Here is a 24,643-nt window from a genome sequence, read left to right as displayed (position 1 = left end):
ATTTTTGAAAACAAAAACATACCAAAACTTATGAGACAGTGAATGCTGTGCTAATGGGGAAATTTATAACTATAAATACTTATATTAATAAATAAGAAAGATCCCAAAACAACAACATAACTTTACAACTTAAGGAACTAATAGAAAAAGAAAAAAACTAACTCAAAGTTAGCAGAAGGAAGGAAACAATAAAGATTAGGAAAAGATAAACAAAATAGAGACTAGAAAAACAATAGAGAAAATTAATGAAACCAAAAGTTGGTTCTTTGAAAAGATCAACAATATTGACAAATCTTTAGCTAGATGGATTAAGAAACAAAGAAAAGGCTCAAATTACTAAAATCAAAATTAAAGTGGGGACATTACCAATGATTCTACATAAATAAAAAGTATTATAAGAGAAAAGTATTATGAACAATTGTATGCCAACAAATTGGATAACCTAGATGAAATGGATAAATTACTAGAAATACAAAACCTACCAAGACTAATTTTTTTTTCCCCCAAAGCCCCAGTAGATAGTTGTATGTCATAGCTGCACATCCTTCCATTTGCTGTATGTGGGACGCAGCCCCAATATGGCCGGAGAAGCAGCGCGTCGGTGTGCGCCCGGGATCCGAACCCGGGCCGCCAGCAGCAGAGCGCGCACACTTAACCGCCAAGCCACGGGACCGGCCCTAAAACCTACCAAGACTAAATTGTAAAGAAATAGAAGAATCTGAATAGATCTATAACTAGTAAGGAGATTGAATCAGTAATCAAAAATCTCCTGACAAAGAAAAGCCCTGGACCTACTAGCTTCGCTGGTGGATTCTACCAAATATTTAGAGAAGAACTAATACCAATCCTTCTCAAACCTTTCAAAAAAAATCAAAGAGAAAGAAACACTTCCTAATTCATTCTCTGAGACCAGCATTACCCTGATACCAAAGCCAGAAAAAGAGTATAAGAAAAGAACACTACACACCAATATCCCTTATGAATACTCATGCAAAAATCCTCAACAAAATATTAGCAAACCAAATTCAGCAGCATATTAAAAGGATTATGCACCATGACCAAGTGTTATTTGTTCCTGGAATGTAAGGATGTTTCAACATATGAAAATCAATCAATGTTATATGCCACATTAACAGAATGAAAGAAAAAAAACCACACAATCATCTCAATTGATGCAGAAAAAGCATTTGACAAAATTCAACATCCTTTAATGATAAAAACACACAACAAAATAGGAATAGAAGGAAATTACCTCCACAAAATAAAAGCCACATATGAAGAACCCACAGGGAACATCATACTCAATGGTGAAAGACTGAAAGCTTTCCCTATAAGATCAGGAAGGCAAGGATGCCTACTTTGGCCACTTCTACTCAACACAGTACTGGAAGTTCTAGCCAGAGCAATTAGGCAAGAAAAAGAAATGAAAGGCATTCAATGGAAAGGAAGAAGTAAAATGACCTCTATTGGCAAATTATATGATCTAACATATAGAAAACCCTAAAGATTCCATTAAAAAACTGTTAGAATTAATAAATGAATTCAGCAAAGTACCAGAATACAGAATGAACAAAAATTAGTTCCATTTCTATACACTAACAATGAAGAATGAACAATTCTGGAAATTATGAAAACAATTCCATTTACAGTAGCATGGAAAATAATAAAATACTTAGGAATTAAACAAGTAGGTGAAAGACTTGTACAATAAAAATTACAAAACATTGGTAAAAGAAATTAAAGAAGACATTAATAAATAGAAACACACTCTACTTTCACGGATTGGAATACTCAATATTGTTAAGATGTTAATACTACCCAAAGTGATCTACAGATTCAATGCATTCTCTATCAAAATTTCAATGACTTTTTTTTTCAGAAATAGAAAAACCCATCCTAAAATTCACATAGAATCTCCAGGGACCCCGAATAGACAAAATAGTCTTGAAAAGGAAGAACAAAGCTGGAGGACTCACACTTCCTGATTTCAAAACTTACTACAAAGTTACAGTAATCAAAACAGTTTGGTACTGGCATAAAGACAGACATATAGGCCAGTGGAATAGAATAGAGAGCCCAGAAATAAACCTCCACATATATGGTCAAATGACTTTTAACAAAGATTCCAAGATCATTCCGAGGAGAAAGGACAGTCTTTTCAACAAATGGTGCTGGAAAAACTGGATATGCACATGCAAAAGAATGAAGTTGGACCCTTACCTGACACCATATACAAAAATCAACTCCAAATGGATCAAATACCTAAAAGTAAGACCTAAAATTATAAACCTCTTAGAAGAAAACACAGGGCAAAAGCTTCATGACATTGGATTTAGCAGTGATTTCTTGGATATTCACCAAAAGCATAGGCAACAAAAGAAAAGATAGATGCGGAGTACTTAATGAAAATTTTAAAAATATGTCCATCAAAAGACAATATCAACAGAGTAAAAAGACAACCCACAGAATGGGAAAAATATTTGCAAATCATATATCTGATAATGGATTAATATCCAGAATATATAGAGAACTTTCAAATTCAACAACAAAAAAACAAACAACCTGATTCAAAAATGTGCAAAGGACTTGAAGAGACATTCTCCAAAGATATACAAATGGTCAATAAGCACATGAAAAGATGTTCAACATAACTAATCATTTGGGAAATGCAAATCAAATGTACAATAAGATACCACTTCACACCCATTAGGATGGCTACTATCGAAAAAACAGAGAATAACAAGTGTTGGCAAGGATGTGGAGAAATTGGAAAGCTTGTACACTGCTGGTGGGAATGTAAAACGGTACTGCCGCTGTGGAAAACAGTATGGCAGTTCCTCAAAAAATTAAAAACAATTACTATATGATCCACCAATTCTACTTCTGGTTATATACCCAAAAGAAGTAAAAGCAGGGTCTCAAAAAGATATTTGTACACCCATGTCCATAGAAGCATTATTCACAATAGCTAAAACATAGAAGCAACCCAAGTATACATTTATGGAAAATAGATAAGCAAAATGTGGCATATACATACAATGGAATATTATCCAGCCTTTAAAAGGATGGAAATTCTGACATATGCTACAATATGGATGAACCTTGAGGACTTTATGCTAAGTGAAATGTCAGTCAGTCACAAAGACAAAGACTACATGATTCCATTTATATGAAGTACGTAGAGTAGTCATATTCATTGAGACAGAAAATTGAATGGCGGTTGCCAGGGGCTGGGTAGGGGAGCTGGAAATGGGCAGTTATTGTTTAAATGGGTATAGAGTTTCAGTTTTACAAGATAAAAATAGTTATGGAGCTGGATGGTGGTAACGTTTTCGCGACATTATGAATGTATTAAATACCACTGAACTGTACATGTAAAAATGGTTAACATGGTAAATCTTAGGTTATGCATGTTTTACCACAATACAAAAATTGAAGAGAAAAATAGGCTTCTTGAGCAGGGTCATTAGCTGAGGTGGGTTTTAATCCTGTTCTATCTAGTGTGCTTTGTTTCTGCCATTCCCAGAGAGACAGTCCCTCCTCCCACTCTTTGTCAGACTGGTCCGTTTCCATTAGGTAATCGGTGTTTCTAACCCAACCTCAACCCTGGAGAGCTCTTGAGCTCTCAAAGCAGAAAGCAGAGAAAGGAAACAAAGCCCTTGCCTTACCAGGGTCCAGGAAGGGCTGGCACTCCCCAGCAGCACCGTAGCTCAGCTCCTGTGGCCCTGGCTGTGGGATCCACGCCTCTGCCACTGGGGCCTCGGGGGCAGGTCCCATGACTTGGAGTGGGGGTGACTCCAGATGGATGTCTGGTGGCATGTGTGCTGTCCCCACTGGTGCCAGTTCTTCCAAGAGCATTTCCTGCCTGTCGATCTGGGGAAATGCCAGAACCATCACTCTCAAGTCTTGACCAGCACTGCCTAGCAGCAATATAATGCGAGCCACCCATCTCATTTTAAATTTTCCGGTGGCCATAAAAAAAAAATGAAAAGAAAGAGGAGAGGTCATTCTTCATAGTATGTTTTATTTAATCCAACATATCCAAACTATCAGTATTTCAACATGTAATTGATATAAGCAAGTATTAATGAAATATTTCATCCACTTTATTTTTCATATGAAGTCTTCTGAATGTGGTGTGCATTTTATACTTGCAGCATATCTCCATTTGGACTAGCCACATTTCTACTGCTCAAGAGCTACACTTGGCTGGTGGCTTCTGTACTGGGCAGTGCACGATTAGACCATACAAAGATGAAATCTTATATAGTAAGCCAAACAAGAAGACAAAGAAAGGAAGGGAAACCGTAAATTCATTCCATCCTAGGGAGACAGGAAACTTTGGAAGAGTCCTGTTCAGGCAGGCTAACTGCAGAGCCCCATCAGCACACGACACGCAGAGCCCCTAACGCCCAACCAGAAGCCCTTCCTCCCTTCTCCCAAAGATCTGCCCTGGGCTCAGCCCCAAAGAGGTTTCACTCAGTGGTTCTGAACAGAGGGCAGTGCCACTGTCCCCATGGGGTGCTTTGGATATGATGGCATGTGGTGGCTATCAGAATTTAGTGGGCACAGATGGGAGTACATACAATTAATAGTGCAGAATTGTTCCACCTTCCAAGCAATTTTGGAATGTCTCCCTCATACATTTAAGTAAGTAAAAAGAACCTGTCAAGAACTTACAACCTCATCTTGTAGGTCATAAAAACAAAGTATTTTTCCATATTTTAGCAAGACTTGAATTTTCTAGGAAAGCACTACTTTGGAAATCAAAGAAAGACTATACTACCTACTGTTCAGATTTAACCAAGACTTGGTTGTCGCTTTGGAAGATCATAGGACCAGCAGCAACACCGCGCACAGTGTCTGAGCTGCGTCAGCGTGACTTTCCGGCTGTGGCCTTCACGGGGAGTCTATGCAGGTGAGCCTCGGACAACTTCATGAGGTTCTCTGGTGCGGTCCAGCCCAACATGTGCGTGCTGAGATGCTTATTAGTTTATACTAAACCACATTCCTTTTCCTTTATATCCCTTCTAGACTCTACTTGACTTAGGGCTGGCAAACTTTTTTGTAAAGAGCCAAGGAGTAAATATTTTAGGCTTTGTGGGTTGTGTTGGTCTGTTGCCTATTCTTTTTTTTTTTTAACAACATTTTAAAAAGGTAATAACTATTATTGGCTTATAGGCCATATAAACACAGGCCTTGGGCTGCATTTGGCCCACAGACCACAGAGCACTTACATTGATGTTTTTGATTTTATGTATGTAGGTAGATTATAATATCTATAAATTTCATTTTAGGATAGTAAAGGGGACATTCCCAAATATTTGTTACACAAGAGGAGTTGGGTTTAATAGTTGAGAATCATTGAACCACACACCGACTCTAACAGAAGGAAAAAATGAAAATCATTGCAGGGAAATCTTGGGGCACAAAGACAAAATGTCTGATCTAGGCCCAGCTGCCTCTGCTACTTCTTTTTGTCCAATTATCAAGATCCCAAACTCTTTTCTCACCTGCTGCTCTGGTATCTCAAGTTCTCTCTGTAAGTCTTCTATGAGTGACACAACTCTTTCTCTATTCTCTGGGCAGTGTTCCCTCACCCAGGTCTCTATCTCCGTGGGCAGAATGGTTAGGAATTGCTCCAACACCAGCAGCTCCAGAATTTGTTCCTTAGAACGCATCTTTGGCTTCAGCCACTGACAGCAGAGCTCCCAGAGTTTGTTGAAAGCTTCATGAGGCCCGGCCGCTTCTTTGTACTGAAACTGCCTGAAGCGCTGGCGGAAGACTTCACAGTCGGTATCATACTCCTGAAACACTGAGCCCTGATTCAAGGAGGCCTGGATTGCACACCCCAGGGCCACAGCCATCACGCCCTTCCTGCAGTGTACAATGTATCTGGGCCTGAAGTCTCAGATTCCAATTGGTTTCTTGGTGTAATTGTGGGGCGGGGAGCCACCTACAGCTGCAGACAGTACAAAATGAGAGAGGAGAAACACAGTGGTTACCAGAGGGCATACTTATCTCTCTTAATTGCTTACTTTTCACCAAAGCCTTAAAGCAGCAGATCATAAATTTTTTGGTGGCTTTGGAAAAACCATAGACTCAATTCCTAGAAAAACCAAAAGGTTTATAAAATGTCGAAACCCATTCACGGACCCTCTAGAACTGTGCTGTCCAATATGGTAGCCACTACACCCATGTGGACATTTAAGTCAAAATTAAAATAAAAATTGCAGCTCCCAGCCACATTTCAAGTGCTCAATAGACATCTACAGCTCTGCTCTAGAATTCCACCAACCAAGGCTAAGAACCCCCGCCCTGAAGGAGAACCCACCATGCCGCTGCAGGCCTGTAACCCCACTCCCAGTCTAAGACGGGCTGTCTCGTGTTTCTGAATACAGGGAGGCCACAAAAGAAGTGGAGGAGCCATACGTATAACACTGGTGAATAACCCCGGACGCCCATCTAGCTTTGAGGAACCCTTAGTCTCCTGCAACCACAGCATCTCAGCTAGAGCCATGCCTTGCAAAGGCAGCAAATCCTCAACCCCCCATTCTTCTCCACTCGAGGTGTGTGTGGTTCAGCCAACATCACCGTGTCCCTCATCCCGCTGTGGCCTTCCAACTGGTTTTCTCATGAGAAAAATACACTGCAGCGGGGCAGGCCATCATGACCCTGGTCTGCATTAGTAACAAGGACATTTCTCACATCCATCACGCTGTGAGCCAGGAGCTGTCCTAAGCCTCCTATGCATATTAGTTCACTGAGCCCTCCGCCAGGGTTAGGAGGAGGGTACTAGCACTATGCCCTGAATACAGACGAGGGGACTGAGGTTTGAGGCTGAGGAGGACTGAATAACTAGTCCCAGGTCACACAGCAAATGCCACAGGAAGTGGTGATAGACTCCACAGATTCCTGCCATGCTCATGTCTGCAAACATCCAAGCGTTCTTAGTGCAGTCTCTGAGGTCACAGAGGCGGTCACATACATGTCTCCACAAGTCTAGAGACCAAGACCCGCCCACGCCCTATGGGTCCTCTCTCCCCGTATTTGCCGACATGGCTCACGTACCTGTCCTCTTTCCTGGAGGGGATCAAGAAAAGAGTACTCAGGCCTCTTCCCACCAAGTCATCCCAAATGGACACTGTTCCCATATCACCCTTTATTTCGATGGCAGCCTGGACTTGAGCGGCAGACCCATGGAGGTGTGACAACCTGCTAGCTGTGTGACCCTGCCACCCAGGGCTTCTGTCTGTAACATGAGAATAATCATAGCATCTATTTCACAAAATTTCCTGCGGTGGATCAGTCGCATGGAAATCGGACAGCAGCGTGCCCGGCACAGAGGAAGCGCTCAAGCAAGGTGATTGCTCCTGAGGACTCATTCCTGGGAAGCTTCTCTTTCCCCCGCCCAGGCACCTGACCGTGGCTGGAGGGCATCCAGGAACAGTGCCGGTTTTGGCTGTGGACCCACCGTTAACCCCTCCAGCCTCACAGCTGGGCAGCCCTCCCCTGCCTGACCCAAACCTTCCACCAGCTCTACCGGGGAATCGACCTGATCCTCCGGGTCTCCCTCCATCGGCGCCTCCAGAGAAAACCTCACTCCACCTCGGGGCTGATGGCTTCTCCCCAAACCCTCCTGAAAGAAGCCGCGCTCATAGGGCCCGTGGATAAAGAGGGGTGTGACAAGAGGGCACTCGGGGAAAGGCAAGAGGGACAAGTCCCTAAAACGTCTAAAAGACGGTGTAAAATCGGATGCCGGGGGCGCGGGCGCGGCCCCATCGCGCTGCCCGTTGAAGATGTCCTGCCGCCCGGGGGGCGCTCCCAGCCCCGGAGGACCCCCGGGAAGGCCTGGCTGGGTCGCAGGGAGAGGCGGCGGGGACCCGGGCCGGACAGGGGCCCGCCGCCCGTCGTTCCTCCCCGCGCCCGCCGCCCGGTCAGGGCTGCAGGCGGCCGGTTCGCCTAGCCCGAGCGGGACCGGAGCCCCGCTACCCGCGCCCGCGCCCCAGGGACGGCCACGCCCTCTCGCCGCTCCGGGACTCACCGCCTCGGCGCCCACGGCTCTCCCAGGCTCACCGTGTGCAGCTGCCCAGGGCGCAGGCGCGCGGTCGCGCTGCGGACTACATCTCCCGGCAGGCCTCATGCCCCCTGCCCAGACATCTGGGCCCATAAGGATGCTGACGTGGGAGGGGCTGGGACTTTCCTTGGCTTCCACCAGGCCTCAAGCCGTTTTGGAAGCTATCCCATATCCGGTCCTAGGCGCTTCTAGATCCCAGGGGATTGGGTGGGGCATGCCCTGATCTTGATCCTAGCGAGGACTTCTTTCCCATCAGCCCTAGAGTAACTGGAGCTGGTGGAGACCTCCTTTAAATTTGTTATGACTGGGTCGGTGATTCTCAAACCTCTCTGTGTAGGAAGAATTTCTTGGGAGAGCTTATTAAAAATTCAGATTTCTGGGACCCACCCCAACACCCTGACACATTGGATTTCGTATGAGCTGGAGACTTCGCATTTTAATAAGCTTTCCTGGGTATTATGATTCTGGTTTTCTGCTTTCAGGTCACAGTGGCCTTGAGCTAACTTCGTATTTTCTTCTGTTAATGACCCGAGCTTCGACCTAGTTACCCCGTGCATTCATCTCCGTCTGCAGCCGCCACCAGAGGGCTCTTGGGTCTTTGGGTTCGCCCGATGGCCTCGCCTCTTGTCTTCCAATTGGTCCCTCGCTGGTCCCGCCCCTGCAGTGAAATTTTCCCTTCTGGGAGGTCAGCAGTGAGTTGTGCGAGGCCAGATGCGATGCTGTCCTTCAGGAAACGTAGTCCTGACATTGGTCCCGAGCTAGTACCGTTGGTCTTTGGACGCCAAACTTTAGTGCTGTTACTTCCTGCATGGGACCAAGACCTAGTCCTGCGTGTGTCCAGGACAAAGAGGAGAGAGCTGCCTGTGTCTGTGCCTCCTGGAGGCCCTGGTGGAGGCGAGACGAGGGGTCAGGCAGCCCACTGTCCTGGACCCACGGAGGCCAAGGCACTGGCGACAGCTCTGCCTGGGCTGGAGGTAGGCTCATGAGCTGAGACTTGGAGCTCGGGCACACCAACTCCCGCGGATGCCGTTTATTGTCACACGGGGAGCCAGAAGCCTTTTCTGGCTGTCGCGGCTGGTTTCAGGGCCAAGGTGGTCCAGGAGCCTGACGGTGGCTTCTGCCCCAGGCTCCCAGGAGCGAAAAGGGTTCCTGATTGTGAAACCGGAAGAGTTCCTGCGCCTGGAGCCAGGCTGCCCAACCTACGGCCCAGCGTGGAGGCCTCCCACCTGTGCTTCTGTGGGTTCTGTCGCTTGTTCCCGTGAAACCCTCAGGTGACACCTGGAGCTTTGCCATGGGTGAGTGGCTTAGGCCTAAGATGCGCACGATGAAGCAGATCTTGGAGCTACTGGTGTTGGAGCATTTCCTGACCATCCTGTCCTGGGAGATCCACAGCAGGGTGCAGAAGCTGCACCCGCAGAGCTGCGAAGAAGCTGTGACCCGTACAGTATAGGCAGAGAGAGCTTGCGACACTGAGAGAATAAGTCAGTGAGAGAGAGCGAGCGAGAGAGCGTGCAAGAGAAGTTTTATCTGTGGTTTGGTTGGCTCCGAAGACTGGGACATCACGGAGTCTTATTTCCCCATCCGGATTTCCTTGATTGCCCTGAGTAGACCTTTCATGGGTGAGTGACTTTGTGTAGTTTAGTCTGGAACTTGCATCTTCCAGATTTTCCCCCGAGCGCACAGAGTGAACAGTGAAGAGCACCTGTTTCCACGGGGAGGCAGCGTTGCTGCTGCAATAGTTGGTGTCAGCTCTGGAGAGCGATCAAAGGGGTTCAAATCCTGGCTCTGCTCGCTGCGCACTAGCTGTGGGACTTTGGGCAAGTTACTATTCCTCCTCGGGCCTCCAGTCCTCCGTTGGTAAAATGGCTTCTGGGACTGTTTGGAGGATTAAAGGGGGAGAGAGCAGCATGTACGGTTTAGTGGCACTGCTGGCACGGAGTTAGTGCTTAAAACTGTTAGCTGTTGTTATATTAGGGTCGGCAGTCTGGTCTCTGCAGAGCTGGGTCTCAGTTAGTGGTGAACTTAGAAAACCCGTTTGGCACTGAGGCTTTGAGGTCACTGCCCCCAGGGCCCCCCAAGTTAGCTTATCTAGCAGTGAGGGACCAGAGCTTCTGGAAAAGGGGAGGGAGGGAAAGGGGGAGTGAAGTACATCAGAAGATCTGTGGGGGAAAGGTGTGCCCTGGGAAGGACCCTCTCCCACACCCTCCACACACAATCACATGCACACATTTTAACTCGTGGACATGGCATCGAAAACCCTTCTCGTTTAAACCATCCTTTTCTCTTGTTGGGTCCGAAGAGATAGACTGGTTTCCTGTTGATGGTTTGCCCTCAGAGTCCTGTAATAATTTCCCTTTCTGTTGGGCCCTGTTGTGATGATAAGTGATGGCAGATTGGCTCCTACGTTAGAAACAATGGGCTGGGCACACAAGTGCTTTTGGAGGAGGCTTTGCCTCAGGAAACAGCATGAAAGTCACTGAGCTTCAAGCTGGAGCCAAGGGACACTCAGGGAAGCCCTGAAGTCTAGAGTAGTTGCTACTACTTGCTCACTAGGTCCAATCAGCTTATCATCATCAATGTAATAGACCTTTGTGATGTCTTGTGGAAGGGAAAGTTGATCAACATCTCCACGAACTAAATTATGACATGGGGCTGGAGAGTTGATACACCTCTGAGGTAGGACAGTGAAGGTGTATTGCTGGCATTGCCAGCTGAAATCAAACTGCTTCTGAGGGTCTTTACTAACAGTTACTGAGAAAAAAGCTTTTGCCAGATCAATAGCTGCATACCAGGTACCAGGGGATGTGTTTAATTTGCTCAAGCAATGAAATCACATCTGGAACAGTAGCTGCAATTGGAGTCACCACCTGGTTAAGATTACAATAAACCACGGTCATCCTCCAAACTCCATTTGTTTTCTACACAGGCTAATAGGCCAGTTGAATGAGAATGTAGTGGAAATCACCATCCGTGCATGTTTCAGGTCCTTGATGGTGGCACTCATCTCTGAAATCTCTCCAGGAATGTAGTGTTGCTTTTGCTTTATTATTTTCCTAAGTTCTAGTGGCTTCTACTTGGCCTTTCTCGCTATAATAGCTCTCACTCCACAGGTCAGGGAACAAATGTGGGAATTCTGCCAGTTACTTAGTGTGTCTATTCCAATTATACATTCTAGAACTGGGGAAATAACTATAGGATGAGTTTGGAGAATTCACTGTGAGACGGACCTGAACTAAAACTCCACTGAGCAGCTGACTACCATAAGCCCCCCACCCTGACTTGTAGACCACAGTAATACTTTGGGCCTCCTAGAATTAGTGTCAGTTCAGAAGCAGTTTTCAATACTCCCTGAAAAGTCTGATTATTTCCTTTTCCATAATGCACAGTCACCCTGGTAAAAGGCCATAGATCCCTTTGGGGAAGGCTGACAGAAAGATTAACACTATATATATATCTTGGCAGTGTAGCAGGATCCGTCCTCAGGGGACCCAGCCTCCCCTTCATTCAAGGGGTCCTGGGTCTGTAAACTGGCTCCCAAGGGCCCTGACTGTCTGTTTTGGTGATTCAAATTAGACTTCAGTGCACTCAACCTAGAACTCTTCTGCTTATACAGCTCAAGTAAGAATTTAGTAGACTGCCTATCTATTTCTTTTCAAGGGACACCATGGTCAACTAGCCAACACCATAAGTCAGACTGTTCTCATTACTGCTTTGACTCTACTGTCCATTATAGTAACTGTGTCCACCTTACCTCTGTCGATTAAGTGCCCTCACTTGGCGCCTGCCACCCCGGAATCCAGATATCCCCATTGCATTCAGTGGCAGTAGTTCCCACTGTAATTTCCGACCTAGAGAGAAAAGCTAGCACAGAGCTCTTCAACGTTGTTGGGGTTCCCCTCACAAATTTATTTCTCACAGTCATGAAAGTTGTGTTCCTGGACCTTCTGCGGTGGATGAACAGCTCTTACACGATAAATCCACTCCTACATTCCAATCTCCCTCAGCTTTCAGACACAGTATACCAAGGCAGTTCTAGCATTTCAACTTCATTTAGCGTAGACCACCTTTTGGTTCATGTTTCAGCCAACCAACCAACCAAAGTGTTAGCGCCCTTTCTAGCCCCTTGAGCTGCATCTTTGAGTCCAGAATCTTTGCTTAATAGGCCCATATCCATATATTCAACCTGATGCAAGTTTATGTTCTTCATACTGTTATCTCATACCCTTAATATCCATTTCCACACAGATCCCCCAGATTTCTGTTGGTATAAATTGGAAAAATCATGCAGTTCTTTTGATGTGTAGTATGCCTCTTCATGGGTCACTTCATACCTCACCTTTTTGGGCCTGCTGGGACTCAAGGCTAGTTATCAGTCTAGAAGCAAAGATGAGTGTAGATCCTGAGGAGAATCAGCAGTGTCTTCCAAGTCAACTACCTCAGGCGAGGCCATTAAAGATTTTCAAGCAAAGCAGGGTTAACCTCCTTAGATGGGGTAGAAGGGATACTTCTATTGGCAGAGGAGACTCAGCAGAATTTATGGGTTCAATGTCCCCAGCTTTATTGGGATCTGTCCATATGTCTCCATTCCAATGATCAGGATCCCATTTCTTTTTGATCAATGCCCTCACTTTAACAGAAGACACTCTGAAGTTTGGGATCTAATTTGCATTGTAATTTAGCCATGGGCAGAATGATAGTCCGGGTTCGGTTTTCAGAAATCTCAGCCCTGTGGCTACCCTGTGGTTACTGTATTTTTCAGTTCTATAATTGTCATTTGGTTCTTTTTTATAACTTCTATTTATTTTCTGAGATTTTCTCTTTTTTCTTTCATTTCAAGAGAATCTGTGATTGCTTTTTTGAATTTTTTTTAACTTTTAAAAAAATTAATAGATTTTATTTTTTAGAGCAGTTTTAGGTTTACAGAAAAATGAGCAGAAAGTACAGAGTTACCATATACCTTCTCTTAGCCTTTCTCCTCCTTTCCCCTATCAACAATCTTGAATTAATGTGGTACATTTGTTACAAATGATGAGCCAATATTGATATATTATTATTAACTAAAGTCCATAGTTTTTATGAAGCCTGCTTTAAAATCCTTGTCAGAGAATTCTGATATCTGATTCATCTCGGTGTTAAGGTCAGTTGATTGTCTTTTCTCATTCAAGTTGTGACCTTCCTGGTTCTTTGTATAAGGGATGATTTTTTTATTGTATTCTGGATATTTTAGGTATTATGTTAGGAGACACTGTGTTCTATTTAAATTTTTTACTTTAGCAGGCAGTCCCCCTGTTTAGGTTTGGCATGCAGGTCCTGGCCTAGTGTTGTGCGGTGTGGTTGTCATGACAGTATGATGTTCAGAGATTATATGGTGCTACACAGGTATGCTGGGTTTATCACGTCTTCCCTGTGGATGCTGCTTGACGGAGTGAAAGGAGCTTCCCCAGGCCTGGCCACCTAGTGGTGGGTGAAGGGATTCTGCTGACTTCTGGAAGAAGAATGCTACCAGTGTTGGGAGCTTCTGGAGGCAGGGTGCCCCCTGCCAGTGGGGGATGGGAAACATTTCAACCAGGCCTGGCCCGATTCCCCTTGTTGGTGTCTCCCAGCAGCGAAGTGGCTCTGAGTGGGAGAGGGCATTCTCAGGCCCAACGGTGAGGGAGAGGGTTCCTGGGCCAGGCACTTTGTTGTGGTGGGATCCCCCTTGCTGGTGTCCCTTGATTTCATGGTGCTTCTGGCTCAGAGCAGGGACTCTCAGGCTTGGTAGAGAAGGAGAGTGCTTCCCAGGCTGGGTGCTTGTTGTGGTGGGATCTCCATTGCCCGTGCCCCAAGTCACAATATCTCTGCATGGGGGTTGGGGGATGGGCAGCCTCAGACCCTGTGGGGAGTGGAGTCCTTTTCTCTGTCGTGGGAGGGCCAGCTGGATGGTAGGAGGCTTGGAGCACTGCAGGCCAGCAGGGAAAGACAGCCAGTGTTCCTTTCCTGTGACCCCATCACTTTGGGTATTATTAAGCCTCAGTTGCCCTGTCTTTTCGGAGTATTTAGTTCTAAGGAGCAGGGGCTGGGTTTGGGGGAATGGATACTATGTTGTAATAATCCGTGGGACGCACGGGTTACAGGTGCTGTTGTCATTGTGATTTCTATCACCTTCAGCATTATCTGCCCCCTGACTTTCTCTCTTTCCTCCTGAGGGGACCATGGAAGGCCGGGAGATGATGGACCCAGGTGGCATGGAAGATGCTACTTCCTCCTCGCTGAGTGCTCCTCTTGTGGGAGCCATTGCTGCCACTTGCAGAGGGTCCTTTCTCTCACCCACACGTGTCCCCCCTGCCCTCCTCATTTGTCTCCCCCACATCTCAAACGTAGGCCCACTCCCCTGCTCCCCCATGAAAACTGTTCTCCTCACGCCCATATTTTCCCCTCTAGTCCATGGCTCTTTTGTAGAACTGTTCTTGATGCATCTGGGGCTGAAGGGGACCTTGTGCTCTTTCCGTGTCCTGGGTGCTTAGGGGACATGACTGTGTACTTCTCCCAGGAGGTGTGGGGTGTCAGGATCCTAGCAAGGGGGTCCTCTCTAGGGACACAGGACACAGGGCACGGTGCAGGAGACTAATGGAAACGTGGACTCAGTGGGTTAGGACTTCTTTTCCAGGGATGAAGACTGAGCCATTTCTGACCACGATCCTGTCCTTCAGACACTCACCTCCTGACATAAGCTCTGAGTTTTGCCTAGAAACCTGCACAGGAGGCATCCCCTGACCTAATGTCCCCTTGACTAGAGTCAGTTCCACATCCGCCAAGTGGCACAGTGGCCTCAGACTCAAGCCCCAGCTGCCAGAGTTTAAGGAAGGGAGGCGGCCCCGTGGTGGACTTGCTAGGACAGAACAAGTAGAATCCAGTGACCCTCCACCACAGCGTGCCAGGGTACTGTGTCTGATCTAAGTTTCTGACTCTGCAATATCCAGGTACCTGTTCTTCTGAATTATCTTACACATTCTGTTCTCCATTAGTACTTTAGGCTTTTCCCCAAAGTCAAAAATTTCAGGGGCACTGGCTCAATGTTCCAGCTTATCAGCTGTCACAGGCCTTAAAAATTCAGGAAGGAGGGTCTGTGTGCTCAGGGAATTTCATCTAGCATTACTTATAAGTTTGGAAATTTGGAACCAAGGAGTATATCCAAAATAGGAGATTGTCTAAATAAATTAAGATGCATCGATGTGCTGAACTATTATGCAGAAATATAAAATGATGCCCAGAAAATGTGACCAAAAGTTCATCATTGGACTGTGGTGGAGGGTGGACAGGTGTGCACTGGCCAATTGTTCTAACTTTACTATATGCAGGAAAATTCTCATGAGAAAAGGTTTGGGGAAGTCTTAAAAAACGATATCATGGTTCATGCCACAGAGGGACTCAAAAAAAAAAAACACATAAAATAAGACCAACATACATTATGATTACAACCACGTTGAAACACACATGAGAAGAAAGAATAACACTTCAATTTGTTGTCATGCATCAAGTACATAAAATGAGTCACAACTGTAAAACATTTACACTAATTCTGAAAGGGGTTACTGTTAATTTCCTTTCACTAGGACCATCTCCTTGTTCTCTGTATCACTTTTCAGCTGTTGTGCTGCCCAAAGTCGAGCCCAGCTCCTTCAGTGAGTGCCAGATATGGAGGGAAGTTCAGACCGGTTTCTTGGGGCTGGACTTGTGTGTATGTCTCTGTTTGCTGGAGGTGGAGGGAGGCTTTCGTTGTTCCTCTTGTTAGCAGAGTACGCGAATAGGACTTTTGATTTTTAACCTCATTTTCCTCTGAACCCCAAATCCTTTTCTGGTTACCTATCATTTTCCTTTTTTATCCTTCTGGAGTTTCCCAGTCAAATGTAGTTCTATTTTATATTTATACATAAGAGTTAAGACTCTTTTATAATATTAAACTCATTCTTCAAAGAATGTAACCCCTCCCCCCCACCACTGTAATATCCCCATGCAGATCTTATTATGTCATCAAAATGATGTTGCTCCTACTTGAGGCATTGTCCCTTGATCCTAGAACAATGAGGAGCCCAGATACTTGGTCATGGGCAATAAAAAAGCATTCCAATAGGAGACTTCACCCAGTACCCAATCTTGCTCCCCTTCTGGCAAACTTCATAGGCATAGCTGTTCACTGCCTTGTTTTAATGAGATGATGTTGCACAAAATATTGCATGTAAAACACTTAGTGCCTGGTGCACACATGTATTTGTGCCAACTGTGGGCAGATAAAACTGGCATATTTCCTTTCTTCTAAGTTGCTGGCACTGGGGTCACTGTAAGACAACATTGGTGGGAATTTTAGGGAATAGTCTGCTATTGAAAGGCAGGATTGATGACCTCCCATTCTCCTGTAGTCATATTTCAAAGAGCAGGTCCAAGCTCCTTACTGGAGGATCCCATGAGGTCACTGCAAGGGACAGCTAAGGAGGCAGAGAGAATGGCCTAGGTAAATTCAACAATGTCACACAATGGTTGCTGATGAAAAATTGTTCATGCTACACCAAAAAGAAACCTGATAAATCTTCCAGCTAACGTTAATATCCTCAGTTCATTCCTCAACCTGCTAAAGAGCATCTATGAAAAATCCACAGGTAACACCATACTTAATGGTGGAAGAGTAAATGCTTTGCCCCTGAGATCAGGAACAAGACAAGGATATTTTATAGATTTCCCTATTCTGGACTTTTGTATGAATGGAATCATATAAAATGTCATCTTTTGCAACTGGCTTCTTTCACTTAGTGTGATGTTTTTAAGGTTCATCCATGTTGTAGCATGTATCATTATTTTATTCCTTTTTATGGCCAAATAATATTCCATTGTATGGATATATCACATTTGCTTATCGAATAATCATTTGATGGACATATGGGTTGTTTCCTCTATTTGGCTATTATGAATAAAGATGAAATTCATATTTGCCTACAAGTGTTTGTGTGGACATACGTTTTCATTTCTTTTGGGTATATGCCTAGAAGTGGAATTACTGGGTTATTGTTAAGTCTACATTTTATTATTATTATTATTATTTTATAATTTTATTTATTTCTTTCTTTTTCCCCAAAGCCCCAGTAGATAGTTGTATGTCGTAGTTGCACATCCTTCTAGTTGCTGTATGTGGGACGTGGCCTCAGCATGGCCGGAGAAGCACCGCGTCGGTGCACGCCCCGGATCCGAACCCAGGCCGCCAGCAGCGGAGCACGTGCACCCAACCGCCAAGCCATGGGGCCGGCTCTACATTTGATTTTTTGAGGAACTGCTGGACTGTTTTCCAAAATGTCTGCACCATTTTATATTCCTATAATGTATGAGGGTCCCAGTTCATCCATATCCTCTAGAACACTTGTTCATTTCTGTTTTGTTTCATTCTGTTTTTGGGCTAGCCTAGTGAGTGTGAAGTGGAACATTATTGTGGGTTTGATTTGCATTGCCTTAATAACTAATGACCTCGAGCATCTTTTCATGTGCTTGTTGGCCATTTGTATATACCTTCTTTAGAGAAATTTTTGTACAAGTCCTTTGCCAATTTTTTTTTATTGATATTTTAATGGTTTCTAACATTGTGAAATTTTGGGTTGTACATTTTTGTTTGTCCATCACCCCATATATGACTCCCTTCACCCCTTGTGCCCACCCCCCACCCCCACTTCCCGGGTAACCACAGTCCGGTTTTCTCTGTCCATGTGTTGGTTTATATTCCACATATGAGTGAGATCATACAGTGTTTGTCTTTCTCTTTCTGGCTTATTTCACTTAACATAATACGCTCCAGGCCCATCCATGTTGTTGCAAATGGGACGATTTTGTCTTTTTTTATGGCTGAGTAGTATTCCATTGTATATATATACCACATTTTCTTAATCCAATCGTCAGTCAAGGGACACTTAGGTTGCTTCCACTTCTTGGCTATGGTGAATAATGCTGCAATGAACATAGGGGTGCATAAGCCTCTTTGGATTGTTGATTTCAGGTGCGTTGGATAGATTCCCAGTAGTGGGATGGCTGGATCATAGGGCATCTCTATTTTTAATTCTTTGAGGAATCTCCATACCGTTTTCCATAGAGGCTGCACCAATTTGCATTCCCACCAGCTGTGTATGAGGGTTCCTGTTTCTCCACATCCTCTCCAACATTTGTTGTTTTTTGTCTTGGTGATTATAGCCATTCTAACGGGCGTGAGGTGGTATCTTAGTGTTGTTTTGATTTGCATTTCCCTGATGATTAGTGATGTTGAGCATCTTTTCATGTGCCTATTGGCCATCTGTATATCTTCCTTGGAGAAGTGTCTGTTCATTTCCTCTGCCCATTTTTTGATCGGGTTGTTTGTTATTTTGTTGTTCAATTGTGTGAGTTCTTTATATATTATGGAGATCAACCCCTTGTCAGATGTATGTTTTGCAAATATTCTCTCCCAGCTGGTTGGTTGTTTGTTCATCTTGATTCTGGTTTCATTTGTCTTATAAAAGCTCTTTAGTCTGATAAAGTCCCACTTGTTTATTTTTTCTTTAGTTTCCCTAGTCTGGGTAGGCATGTCATCCGAAAAGATTCCTTTAAACCCAATGTCAAATAGTGTGTTGCCTATATTTTCTTCTATGAGTTTTATAGTTTCAGGTCTCACCTTCAGGTCTTTGATCCATTTTGAGTTAATTTTTGTGAATGTCCTTTGCCAATTTTTAAATTGAGGTTTTGACTTTTTGCTGTTCAGTTGTAAAAGTTGTTTATATATTCTGGATGTTAGAATGATATTTTTGCCAAAGACACCAAGACAATTCAGTGGAGAATGGATAATCTTTTAAACAAATGGTCCTAGGAGAACTGGGTAGTTACATGCAAAAGGATGAAATTGGACCCTTACCTCACATGATATACAAAAATTAACTCAAAATGGATCAAAGACCTAAATGTAAGTGCTAAAAGTATAAAACTCTTAGAAGAAAACATAGGGGTCAATTTTCATGACCTTGGATTTGGCTATGGTTTCTTAGATATGATGCCAAAAGCACAACTAACAAAAGAAAAAATAGAGACATTATGCTTCATCAACATTTTTTAAAGTTTTGAATCACTGGACACTCTCACAAGAATGAAAAGGCAACTCACAGAATGAGAGAAAATATTTGCAAATCATACATATGGCAAGATCTAGTGTCCAGACTATAAAGAACTCTTATATCTTAACAAAAAGACAAATAATCCAATTTTTTAAAAATGGTCAAAGGACTTGAATAGATATTTCTCCAAAGAGGATAAATAAAGGGCAAATAAGCACATGAAAAGATGCTCAATTAATCATTAGGGAAATGCAAATCAAAACCACAATGAGATACCTTGGGACTTGGAGTTTACTAAGGATCCATATCTACAGATTTGGGATGTATCCACTGCTACTCCCTACTTCCATCCCCTAGCTACCATATCCAAATATTCCTAAATGCTAAGGACTTTTCATTTCTTACCTTAATACATCCTCACAATGATAAATAGGTACTATTATTGTCCTCGCTTTATAAATGACAAAAATGAGGTTAAACCACTTGCCAAGGGACATAGAGTTAGTCAGTTACAGAGCTGACTAGGGATAGAAATTCAGGACTTTCTGACCCAAAGTCTGGGTACTGAACACTACACTACACTGATTATCAGTTCCAGTTCAGCCTCCAGAGCCTTTAAAACAATATTTAAACTTCGTTCTAGCTAGAAACTTTGTTCAAAAGATCAGTTTCAAGTCTTTGATTCTGATGGATGCTGGGGATCCTTGTCCAATATTTGGTTAGGCAGGTATGACTCCACTGCAAAGACCTGGTTTTATAGACTGAATTGTGTCCCCCTGACATACAAATTCATATTGAAGCCAGTGATATAATAGAAAATATACATATATTTGGTCTCTGTCCCTGTTCCTGGCACAAAGCTCCTAAAACCCTTGTAATTTCCTAAGTGATAAGAACACTAGGAGCATCTCTTGTTCTAATATTTAGCTTTTGATCCTGTCCCTGCCACAGGACTCCTAAAACCCTTGTAAATTTTTTTTGTGTGTGTGAGGAAGATCAGCCCTGAGCTAACATCCGTGCTAATCCTCCTCTTTTTGCTGAGGAAGACCGGCTCTGAGCTAACATCTATTGCCAATCCTCCTCCTTTTTTTCCCCAAAGCCCCAGTAGATAGTTGTATGTCATAGTTGCACATCCTTCTAGTTGCTGTATGTGGGACACGGCCTCAGCACCGCCGGAGAAGCGGTGTGTCGGTGTGTGCCCAGGATCCGAACCCGGGCCGCCAGTAGCGGAGCACGCACACTTAACCGCTAAGCCACGGGGCCGGCCCACCCTTGTAAATTTTTAAGTGATGAGAGCACTAGGAGCATCTTTTGTTCTAATGAAGTGACTCTGGGTGGGCTCCTGTATGGCTGCTGGTCACCAGAAAGGCCAAGTCATGATTAGGAGCTTGGAATTTTCAGCTCCATCCCCCACTTCTCCAGAGAGGGGAAAAGGGCTGAACATGGCACTAATAATTGATCATGCTACATGAGGAAGCTTCCATAAAATCCCAATAGTGTGGGGTTGGGAGAGATTCCAGGTTGGTGAACATGTCCGTGTTGGGAGGATGACATACCCCAACTCCACAGGGACAGAAGTTCCTATGTTTGGGACCCTCCCAGATCTCACCCTAGGTATCTCTTCATCTGGTTGCTCATCTGTATCCTGTTCATCTGTATTCATTGTCATATCCTTTAATAAACTGGTCAATGTAACTAAGTGTTTCCCTGAGTTCTGTGAGCTGCTCTAGCAAAGTAATTGAACCTGAGGAGGGGGTCATGGGACCCTCCGATCTATAGCCGTTTGGTCAGAAGCACAGGTGACAACCTGGACTTCCGATTGGTGTCTGAAGTGTGTGTGTGTGTGTGTGTGTGTGTGTGTGTGTATGTGAGGGGGGCAATCTTGTGGGATTGAGCCCTTAATCTATGAGATCTGACATTATCTTCAGGTAGATAGTATCAGAATTGAATTAAATTGTACGACACCCTGCTGGTATCACAGAGAATTGCTTGGTGTGGGGAAAAACCTCCACACATTTGGTGACCAGAAGTGAAGTGTTTTATGTGAATAGTAAAGGAGACTCACAGGGAAGAAAACTCATAGGGAAGAATCTATGTAGGGTTTTTCCCTACATAGGAAGGAAAAAATTGAATTTTTCCTTTTTTAAAGCCCTAATCTCCAGTACCTCAGAATGTGACTGTATTTGCAAACAGGGTCTTTAAAGAGGCGAGTAAGGCCGGCCTCGTTGCTTAGCGGTTCAGTGTGCACACTCTGCTACTGGTGGCCCGGGGTTCGGATGCCAGGCGCGCACCAATGCACTGCTTCTCCGACCATGCTGAGGCTGCGTCCCACATACGCAACTAGCAGGATGTGCAACTATGACATACAACTATCTACTGGGGCTTTGGGGGGAAAAATCAGATTTAAAGAGTCGAGTAAATTAAAATGAAGCTGTTACGGTGGGCCCTAATCCGATCTGATTGGTGTCCTTATAAGAAAAGGAGATTAGGACATACAGAGAGACACCAGGGATGCGCTTGCAAAGAGGAAAGACCACATGAGGACACAGCGAGAAGGTGGCCATGTGCAAGCTGAGGAGAGAGGCCTCAGAAGAAACCAACCCTGCTGGCATCTTGATCTGGGACTCTTAGCCTCCAGAACTGTGAGAAAATCAATTTCTGTTGTTTTAAGTTACCCAGTCTGTGGTATTTTGTTATGGCAGCCCTGGCAAATGAACACACCAAATACACTGTGGGAGGTAAGACCTGTGATGCACACTTTCTCTCTAGCCTCAGTTAACATGCTGATTCTTTAGACAAAGGCTTCCAGATAACTGCATACTGTGATGTGGTTTGTGAATGAAAAATTATTTCTACTCCAGAAATTCATCACCAGTGTGTTGAATCTTGTAGAGGTAAGTTGTTTTCATCCTTTGTCTTGTTTCGTTCTCTTAAATTTTAGTTGGCAAAGAGTATCTATTAAAAGAGAGGCAATGTTTTAGGGAAAAGAAAGCAGAGCCCCAGTGGTGAGGTGGTAAGTGACTTTACACTCGCTCACCACCATCATCCAGCTGCTTCCTCCCCACTTCATAACGGAAGTTTGTATCTCTTAGGTGATTATATGAAAAGGTAGCAATAAAATGTAGTTTCGATACCTGCTGTAGTTCTGGCCGATAATCAAATCTATTTCGTTAAACAATTTAAAATAAAAAACTTCATGCTGACTTACTTTTTGTGTAACAGCACAGAACAGAAAACAGAAGTGATCATAAATATCAGACATTTTACAGAATAATAAAGCCAGATACAGCATCATATGAATAACAGATTCCTGTGGGTTAACTTGTGTTTGTACACAAAGGTCAGCTACATTCCCTATTGTTTAATCTGCTGTCATCTTAGATACAGAATGTTTTTCACTGGCTTTATAAATAAATTAATCTTCTTGGGATAAAATAAAATTAAAAATGAAGTGTTTCTCAACTTCCCTGCAACAGCAGGTCATTATGGTTGATGCCCACGAAATAGTCAATGCAGTGGGTTTTGTTCTACTTCTCATATTTAAAGCAAATTTATAAAAGACTTCTATTTCTTACTGTTGCCAGGATTATTTACAATGTCCAGTTACCCACTCTAACATTTTCTCTCTCATAGATTTCCCATTAGGAAAAGAACTTTTTATTAGTGTGACTTCTCCCACATGCTTCTGAAGGAGAATATGCTCTCTGCTCTGGTGTGCAATGTGGCAGAATATTTACCTGTGCAGCCAGGTTTCTTTCCTGCAGATCAGCACAGTCCCCTTTATCACGCGCCTCCTCTGAGACACAGGCCCACGGAGGGACAGGAGAGCCCAGCTCCCTGTGGTCTGCCTTCCCATCACTCCATTTCCTGGTCCTCAGCCTGAAAGGTCATGGGGTACTTCCACCCTAGACTAAAAGAATATGTCCCCACCAATCCTTCCCTTATTTGCCCTCTCTTTAGCAGGGAGGAGTGGACATGGCACAGCTCTTGTTTTGGGTTGGTCCTTGAATAGAGGACCATTCTTAAGTGTTCTTGACCTTGTGGAATGATTTCAGTTCTGACCCTACTGTGCCTTACACACCCAGACCTACCTAACCGCTACTAAAAGTTGCAGTGGGAAAATATTTAGGGACACGAAACCAAGGTTTTCTTTCCCAAAATCATTCTTGCTGCCCCTGACGCCTCCCCCATTGAAGCTGAGGAATCCCCTTCAACAGAAGAATGGCAGAAACCAGCATCCAATCAAGGCGTAGCTTCAGATTTCTGAAATAGGTTCTGGAGCCCATTGCATAGACCTTAGTTTTTTTTAAATATTTTTTGTTTTTTGGGGGGTTTTTTTGGTGAGGAAGATTGGCCCTGAGCTAACGCCAGTTGCCCATCTTCCTCTTTTTGCTTGAGGAAGAGTGGCCCTGAGCTAACATCCGTGCCCACTTTCCTCTATTTTGTACATGGATTGCGGCCACAGCATGGCTTGATAAGCAGCGCATAGGTCCGTGCCTGGGATCCGAACCTGCAAACCCAGGCCACTGAAGTGGAGCACACTGAACTTAACTGCTACGCCACCAGGCCGGCCCTGTAGACCTTAGTTTTTAAAGTTAACACTTTCATTTGCAAAATCCAGGCTTTGTTGAAAGAAGTATATGCCGGGGCAGGGTAGGGGGCGCACAGTGTAGGTATGTACTGCCAGACAGGCTGTGCACTGCACAACTCCTGGGTGCGTCACATGTGAATGGATCCTCTTTAATTGCAGAGTGCACAACCTGCATAGCTGTATGTAATGACCCTAGAGAGCAGCTTGGAAAGAAAGGAGAGAAATGTGAAAGGTTAGGAATCCAAGAGCAGGATGGCACCTGGCTCCACATTCTACCTGGAGCTCTGGGAAGAAGACATCCTCTCAGTGCCCTACACCAACAGGAGGAGGCAAGAGGAGGTCAGAAATGACAGCCTGGCATTTAGGGAAGAGAGACCCTGAGACTGCCTTTGGGTTTCCCAAGGCTTATTGATAGCATAAATGAGTTCCAGCTGCAGGCCTCAGAAAGCAACTCGATAGAAATGCTGCGGGGACTGGTAACAAGACAAGGCCTAGGACTTGGAAGCAGATGGCCCAGAGTGCGCAAATATCCTGATTGGAGCCATGACAGCAGCCACCAGCACCAGCAGCAGAGGCTGGTGTGTGCCAAAGGCTAGGAAGGACCAGTTACACCCATCCGCCAAAGATGCCGGAGGGACATGACAAACACCCCAAGACTAAGGGAGACAAGATAGCAATGGGGTCAGGTCTGTCCTTGCTGCTATCATCTGCAGCTAGATAATTTCTTGAGGAGGAGGAAGGGGAAGAGGAGTGAGAAGCAGAAGAGGAGGGGAAGGAGGAGAAAAGCAAGGGGGAGAAACAGAGGAGGACGAATAGGAGGACCAAGGGGGATGAGGAGGACAAAGAGGGAAGGGGGGGCAGGCAAGAAGGGGGCGGAGGGAG

The 24,643-nt window shown here is 44.5% G+C and overlaps 1 protein-coding gene across 3 annotated transcripts in view; it reads right to left on the bottom strand.

Moving 5' to 3' along the window:
• Nucleotides 1–8,090, bottom strand: part of ZNF449 (zinc finger protein 449) — a 29,898-nt gene extending 21,808 nt beyond the window's left edge. For 2 of the 3 annotated variants that reach the window (XM_058536811.1, XM_058536813.1), the window contains exons 1-3: nt 8,045–8,090; nt 5,514–5,962; nt 3,669–3,873 (exon numbers count right to left, since the gene is read on the bottom strand). In XM_058536811.1, coding sequence (XP_058392794.1) covers nt 3,669–3,873; nt 5,514–5,867 — 559 coding nt within the window. In that variant the 5' untranslated portion in view covers nt 5,868–5,962; nt 8,045–8,090. Of the gene's footprint in view, nt 1–3,668; nt 3,874–5,513; nt 6,692–8,044 lie in introns of those variants that run through there. The other variant, XM_058536812.1, reaches the window with a different exon arrangement.
• Nucleotides 8,091–24,643: the final 16,553 nt, after the last annotated feature.

Source organism: Diceros bicornis, chromosome X (assembly GCF_020826845.1).
Source record: "Diceros bicornis minor isolate mBicDic1 chromosome X, mDicBic1.mat.cur, whole genome shotgun sequence".
Taxonomy (NCBI): domain Eukaryota; kingdom Metazoa; phylum Chordata; class Mammalia; order Perissodactyla; family Rhinocerotidae; genus Diceros; species Diceros bicornis.
The sequence above is the reverse complement of the archived record's forward strand: the minus strand, read 5'-3'. Positions and strand labels throughout refer to the sequence as shown.